The following is a 6,952-nucleotide window of genomic DNA, read 5'->3' on the forward strand; positions in this document are numbered from 1 at the left end:
TGCGGATCTACACTTTTACCTTGTTTTAATAGATTTGGTGCACCTTATTAAACTTACCCACCGTCAACACACCTGCCGGATGTGAAACAGGGGACGTCCTATTCCAATGACGCTAAAGATTTTGTGTGAATTTTATGGTACTGTAACGGCGGTATAAATTAAATTCAGCTTAGACTGAGAGTAAAGTATTTTAAGGCAAACTCTAATGGGCTAACTGCACATCGTCGAAAGACTTCTCATCCATCGATACTTGATAAAAATGAAATAAAGCAGTGTTGTCTCTGCTGACTATCTGTACGATCTGCCTGTCACCATGTCAAGTAACGAAACGTTCAGTATCTGGATCAGCCGTGAAGTACCAGACAGTCTGTAGTGGTCCCGATTCGCATGTTAGGGAATGGTCTTCACAGCCAGAACATCAACGGATGGCACTAGGAAATTTACTTGCTGCTGCGGGTGTCTTCTTCAGTGCTCTGAGCCCAAGTAAGTTCTTCACCATGTGCCAAAGTCTGAACATCAAGATGATAAACTTGCGCCATTTCTTCAGACTACAACGGAGTTACCTGAGTTTGGCTATCTATAATGTTTGGACTCGGAATCAGAAGGTAATGGTGACGGAATTACAGAAGCGAATAAAAAAGACGAGAAACAAGCTATCGCTAGGTGGAGATGGACGCTGCTGTTCACCGGGCCATACAGCAAAGTATGGTTCGTACTCGATCATCGATATGGAGACCCAAAAAATTCTGGACTTTCAACTCATTCAGGTAACTCAGGATATCTCAGCTATGTGAAACTCTAACAAGATGTTGAGGTAATTTTTAAACATTCTTAAGGTGAAACCTGATTTTTTATTCATTGTTTTTTTTGTAGAGCAACGAAGTAAGAAGTTCAAATTCAATGGAGTTGGAGGGATTCGAACGATGCATGGCATTTTTGAAAGAAAATAAACTGGGAGTTAAAGATATTACCACCGATCGTCACGTTCAAATAAAGAAATATTTACGGCAGAAAATGACAAATGTTACCCACTTCTTTGATGCATGGCATATATCAAAAGGTATTCAATTTGTAGATATAATAATTAGAATTGTCGAGTCGAGAAGATACACAATATCCATGTAAGATGAATAACGAGCAACGTTTTGGCTAATAAGTAACTATTAGCCATCATCAGGCGTACTGATGATGGCTAATAGTATTTAGCCGAAACGTTGCTCGAAATATGTACAATTTACAATAGAACTTTTTATTTTTGGCTGAATCTATTGTGGGAATTCTCTCACAAAATTTTAATTAAAAGGTACCAGGTTTTGGATAATTACATGTATGATTTTATTTAGGAGTAGTAAAGCAACTCGAAAAAGCAGCAAAACAGAAAAAATTCAAGAGTATTGCAGAGTGGACAAAGTCAATTTCAAATCATCTCTACTGGGTGGCCTCAAGCAGTGAGGGTGATGCAGAAATGGTGTTAGCGAAATGGAAGTCAATTGTCAACCATGTCGTTGATAAGCATGACGGACATGGCGAGAAATTTAAACAATGCGAACACGGCGATTTGGAGGAAAGAAATTGGCTCAAGTCAGGTTAGTGTGTCTGACAGTATGAAGATTTCTTATTTAGAGGATGTTTGGAGTAATAAGACTGTATACTCCAAGGAAAATGTTAAAATAATTTTTTCAAAATCTATGTATGATACACAGAATTGGTGTGAGACTGAATATTGAGATAAAAATTAATTGAAAATGAAGTTATTTTGGTCGAGTATGTCTGATATCTAAGTAGCTCCATCTGATGGGATAGCTGGTACCCTATTGTTTTGATATGGAAATCATTACAAATCTGAATAAATTTTGAAATTTCAGGAGTTTTTACCTCCAAATAAGACGACTGAGTGAATACATGCATTCAATTTTCTTTTTCTCATATCATTATTCGTTTTAGGTTCTGCGTGCCACAAACTGCTCAAAGACATTGTCTTAAAACGAAATCTCCTGGCAGATATTGGAGAAGTAGCCCCAAGTTCGCAAACATCCGCCTTGGAGTCCTACCACAAAATTGTGATATACTTTGCCCCAAAATCGATGCATTTCTTCTATGATTCAATGTTGTCGAGGTAAAGAATTGTTTAGTTATATATCAAATATTCGTTTGTCAATGTTTACCCAAAATTGTTCATTGTGGCATCCATTTTCAGGCTTCAGCTCTCAGCTATGCACTTTAATGAAAACAGTGTTCGCGAACAGGCAGTTGACAAATCTGGCAATCCACAATTCAAATTGTCGTATCCAAAGGCTCGTCATGGTGCACCAGTAGCGAAAGAAGTGAAAGTCCCAATTACCTACAGTGAGTTTTACTAAATTTCAATTTTTTGAAAAATGCTGCAACATCTCTTTACAGAAACTGTTTCTGATTTTGAATGCACACTTAATTCAATTTTAGATTATTTGTCCGACTGTATGAATGAGGTGATAAGATTAAGAATGGAACACGAGAATCATCAGGCAGCTTCTAGAGCATGGAAGGAAATAAGTGTGGCAAGTGAGAAGGGAAATGTTGTGGATAAATTTGATCGGACTGATATCGTGAAAGAAGAAGTCGTTTTAGCTCATGTTAGCCGATTTAATCTACCTGTGAAATCTAAGTAAAACACAAAGACATCTTAACAATGCATAGATCTGATTTATTATGTAATGATACAATGTACAAAAATGATATGGCAAATACAACATTTTATATATAAATCCCTTTTACTTGTCATCCACGAACCTATAACCTCTCTGGTATAGCTGGGTACTCAAAGCCGGTATAAAGTTCATTTGGAGAAGGCCACTTAAGTCGTATTGTTGAGACAACACAGGAAGGCAGGATACGACGATTTCCACGACCAAGTATGCCCCATGCCCAACGACAGAAACGACGGTACGCAATGTGTCGATATAATCTGGAAATTAGTATAAACGTGAGAAAGTTGAATTAGAACAAAAATTAAATGGTCAAAATATTTTGTGACGATTTAACTAGGTGTGTTGTTGTATATTTGTAAAACAAAATTGTTTTACCTTCTGTTTAGTTTTAATAATGTCATAAATATTTTAATATTAATTTACTAAGCAGTATGTTTTTGATAATCACAGGTATGCATTATTTTTTAATGAATTTTTAAGGAACTTACTCTCCAACTGGTTCCTCATCACCTACAGGCCAGTTATCTCGGAAGAAATCATAAAAACATACTTTTAAGACCTCGGGCTCGAGGCAGTTTGCTCTGAAACCATGCACTTCAGTAATGCAGAGTACATTGTTGGCAGTGCTTATTTCTTTAAGGCATTGAAACTCTTGGCAGCACACATTCATTCGAGTTTTTTCCATAACGCTGCAGATATTTCTGCACAAACACCTAAAAATATATTCATTTTAACTATTGTATACTATCTAATTATTTCTTACCTGAAAAAAAAAATTTGCTCAGCGAATAATCACTAGATTTCCTCGTTATTTTTGGCGCAAAAGAAAAAAGAGGGTTTTATTCACCTTTATTTTATACAAAAATAGTCTTGCCCACTGAGGAGAGTAGAAATGTAAACCGGGAAATTTGTTTTGCAAACAAGCGGCAACAATAAAGTTTATTGAATTTGTTTCGATCAGCTGATTGACGTAAACAATTTTACCAAATGCCAGAATCCAACATGGGAATTAATCTACGCAGCCCTAAACGTATTTATTCTTATTTAATTAATAAAAATATCCTACATACCAGTCCGTATTGTCAGCTAGCTGACGATATTCTTCATCACTGCTTATATCGTCTGAAGATGAAGCCGAGTTGTCGTCGTCGGAGTTAGGCCTAATTTCCCTATTTGCTGCTAGCGGTTCAAACATGTAAGGAGCTACGTTACTTACGTTCCTTGCATCTATTTCAGTTATATCCAAAATTTCTTCATCCGATGACATTTTGCGACAATAGCACGAATGAATAGCGCTTGAATCGACGTATTGTTCTATTGTTATCGCAACATTGGCGAGATCGCTTGTCGGAACCTACGTCACGGCATCGGGCCACCTATCGGAATTTTTATGAACTGGCGTTTCGGCAAATACCGTAAAAAGTGAAATTTGAACCACCAATTTGAAACCAATGATCAATTTATTTCTTGCTTAATTGTCTCTATAATCAATTTTTTAATATAAAAAAAACTTCTGATGAAGTAAAATCGCGGATATAATTAGAGGTCATAGGACCTTTAAAGGACTGGTTGTTTTTTTCATGGTAGCCTCAGGAAAGGTCTGGTGAAGGAGTTGCTCCATACAACGGAGGGCCAGTATTGACGCTGCTTGAGTTACGGGAGTCACATTTGCAGTTAGTACAGAATAAAATCTACTCCAACACTTTTCCCGCGCATTGGGTGTAGACAGAGAGTTTAAATTTTGGAGTACGTCGCGATTTATCCATTCCAAGCTGTTTGCTAATTCACCAGCTGTAAAATAAAGCACTTTATAAATTTTTCCTGATTATTATAAACTACAGTGTAGGCAATATAAATGTAAATACCTGTGTTCTTTTATAGATGATCTTTAACCTGATCTGAAATTATTTGGTCCTCCAAAATCTTCGAAACTTCTCGGCTAACCAATAGCTCTGTCAAGATGTTTTTCTGGAATTTTAATATTATTTTCTTTTATGTATATATGTACATATTGTAAATAATAGTGATAAATCTAGTGATACAAAACTTTGATTTAGCTGTTTTACCAGAGACCTGTCAATGTCACTTGGTTGACTAAGTATAATCGTCTATAATCATTGCATGACTTATTAAGAATTAATTTTTGTCCATGAAATACTTACATCAGATTGTTGGTCAGGCACTGCATTATATTCATTAGGGTCAAAGTAAATATCATCCCATTCCTACAGAAAAATTAAAAGCTGTTGATGCTACTACTTCATTCATGCTAATTTTCATTCTAGAGGCCTACCCTTGCCTATCCTTTGGTTCGTCGCGGTTTATTCAAACCATTTCAATTGGAAAAAATCGGCAATGGAATCTCTATTCGTAGAAATTATGAAAAAAATATGTTTCAATAAAATATACCTCTAATATAAGCTTAATCAGCAACTTGCAATCACTGTTTACCCCCCTCATCGGATACTTCCTTAGTCGCTATCTTCGAAGACTATCGCCGCCGGTGGTGGCGCTGCAACAAACGAAACATGGGATAAGGAAATGTGTTGATGACGTCACGAGTCGGCCTTCCCTTCCGTTATAGTTCTATGATTCAACAGCATCACGCCTTATCTCACTGAGCTACCGAGGCCACTCGATTCAATTCCAAAAAACTACAGCAGCGGCAAATAACCATCGCAATATTGCAATTTACGACAAACAACGCGTAAATTCAATCACTGTTTAACGCATGGAAAAGATAAAATGTATTTTTTCCCGGCGCGCATTACAATGAAGCGGAATACCGGGATTCGGGGTAGCGTGCTCTGGCAAGTGACTGCAAAAATCTACTTCCGTTTCCGTTAAAATTCATAACGTCAAGTCTAAGGTCTCAACTCTCGGAATTTCCTCGACCAAGAGGGAATACAGGTAACTCTCTCTCTCTCTTTCTATAATCCTATACATTTAAGGAAAAAGTTGCATATAGGCGTCGCTTCTAGGGTTCGCTCACGTCACTAGCATCTGGGAGGTAGAGAAGCTAGAAGGGGAAAATTTTCTTGTTTTCCTCCATGAGATTTAACGCGCAAAAATATGTCAAGTCTTCCTCTGGTGAGTGAGAATACGTAAAGGAGTCCTAATTCTCAGTGATAAGTCATAATTGTAACACGGGTGACTGAATGTCCTCACAAATCACCCATGAAAAAGGCGTGTGCATGTATGAAAAACTGTGACCAAAAGAATTAATAGAAGAATCATGAATGAGTCAAATAAAATAAAAATCCCCTAGCTTTCTCTCCGACTGAGGAGGAAATACAGGACTGCGTCCAGCGCTACAAGTATTTCCGGCCTCCACAGCCGACCTGATCAGGCGTTTAGCTTCAAAAAGAATAATAGATACCAACTAAATAAAACGAGGAGCATTCACCAATATTTGGCCTCTCCCACTAGAGGGTGCCCTCAATGCTTCCCCTTTTTGAAGACTTACATGATGCCCTAAACTCTCCAACCCACAAGATTCTTCAAGAATATTTTATGGTGTCACAGAATCCCAAAAATGCACAAGAAAATCCTTTCCTCAATTGATAGTAAATCCGACACCACAAAAATAGTTTAGGGAAAAAGGCAAAGATTTAGAATTTTATGTATATGATAATATTCTCTTGAATACTATTTATTATTTCTTGGAAATATTCGAATAATGAACAATATATACACAACCTCGAGGTTATCTCTTATTTACAACATTTAAGGTAGATAAGATGGCCAACCGGCCACCAAAGGAGGAGATTAACAAGGGCATATTGCCCTTAATACAAGTGCACGACTCGCACCAGAATTCAATAGTATTAGGAATAAAGATTTCAGATATTCTAACATTACGACTCAACAATAGTTACTTAAACCCTGCGCTCGTTTTACGCTAAAGAAGATGTAACTCTAACTAAGTGCTCTTAATAAAGATAAGAATTTTCGCTATATTTAATCATAGTTCCAGTTAAGTATTTATTTAATCATTCTTCCTATTATGTTTATGTAAGAGATGGTCACTACTCCGAAAACTCAAAAGTTGAGGGAAAAACCAAGAGAGGAAATCGGAAAGAAGAATACTTTCGGGGAATAATTCGAAGGAGAAAACCTCCTTGAACCCTGAAAGATTATTTTCCGAAAACATCTTGGAAGAAAAACAACTTTGAGAATAAGGACCAAGAAATACTTAAAGAGAATCAGTGCTAAGTATGACTTACTAAGAAAATTAGATTAATCCCTCCCCCCATAGTTCAAAA

At 36.8% G+C, this 6,952-nt stretch overlaps 2 protein-coding genes and 1 long non-coding RNA gene across 3 annotated transcripts; 1 reads left to right on the top strand and 2 right to left on the bottom strand.

Moving 5' to 3' along the window:
* Positions 1-608: 608 nt before the first annotated feature.
* LOC141904327 (uncharacterized) lies at positions 609-2,648 on the top strand. The gene is made up of 5 exons (XM_074792910.1): positions 609-767; positions 874-1,060; positions 1,945-2,116; positions 2,198-2,346; positions 2,443-2,648. Exons 1-5 carry the CDS (start codon positions 609-611, stop codon positions 2,646-2,648), a joined length of 873 nt encoding a protein of 290 aa, XP_074649011.1.
* Positions 2,649-2,769: 121 nt separating this feature from the next.
* On the bottom strand, positions 2,770-3,954 carry LOC141904328 (P2X purinoceptor 7-like). The gene is made up of 3 exons (XM_074792911.1): positions 3,758-3,954; positions 3,176-3,400; positions 2,770-2,944 (listed from the first exon to the last, which is right to left on the bottom strand). Exons 1-3 carry the CDS (start codon positions 3,952-3,954, stop codon positions 2,770-2,772), a joined length of 597 nt encoding a protein of 198 aa, XP_074649012.1.
* A 649-nt stretch (positions 3,955-4,603) lies between these two features.
* On the bottom strand, positions 4,604-5,139 carry LOC141904753 (uncharacterized). The gene is made up of 3 exons (XR_012619195.1): positions 5,097-5,139; positions 4,850-4,912; positions 4,604-4,655 (listed from the first exon to the last, which is right to left on the bottom strand). It is a non-coding gene; the product is annotated as an uncharacterized LOC141904753 (long non-coding RNA).
* Positions 5,140-6,952: the final 1,813 nt, after the last annotated feature.

This window comes from Tubulanus polymorphus, chromosome 4, assembly GCF_964204645.1.
Source record: "Tubulanus polymorphus chromosome 4, tnTubPoly1.2, whole genome shotgun sequence".
NCBI classification, from domain to species: domain Eukaryota; kingdom Metazoa; phylum Nemertea; class Palaeonemertea; order Tubulaniformes; family Tubulanidae; genus Tubulanus; species Tubulanus polymorphus.

Coding starts and splice junctions, on each gene's coding strand:
- LOC141904327 (XM_074792910.1), top strand. CDS start 609: ATGGTGACGGAATTACAGAAGCGAATAAAAAAGACGAGAAACAAGCTA. Junction 1,061..1,944: donor TGCATGGCATATATCAAAAG/GTATTCAATTTG, acceptor TATTCGTTTTAG/GTTCTGCGTGCCACAAACTG. Junction 2,347..2,442: donor GAAAGTCCCAATTACCTACA/GTGAGTTTTACT, acceptor ATTCAATTTTAG/ATTATTTGTCCGACTGTATG.
- LOC141904328 (XM_074792911.1), bottom strand. CDS start 3,954: ATGTCATCGGATGAAGAAATTTTGGATATAACTGAAATAGATGCAAGG. Junction 3,401..3,757: donor CTAGCTGACAATACGGACTG/GTATGTAGGATA, acceptor ATATATTTTTAG/GTGTTTGTGCAGAAATATCT. Junction 2,945..3,175: donor GATGAGGAACCAGTTGGAGA/GTAAGTTCCTTA, acceptor ACTAATTTCCAG/ATTATATCGACACATTGCGT.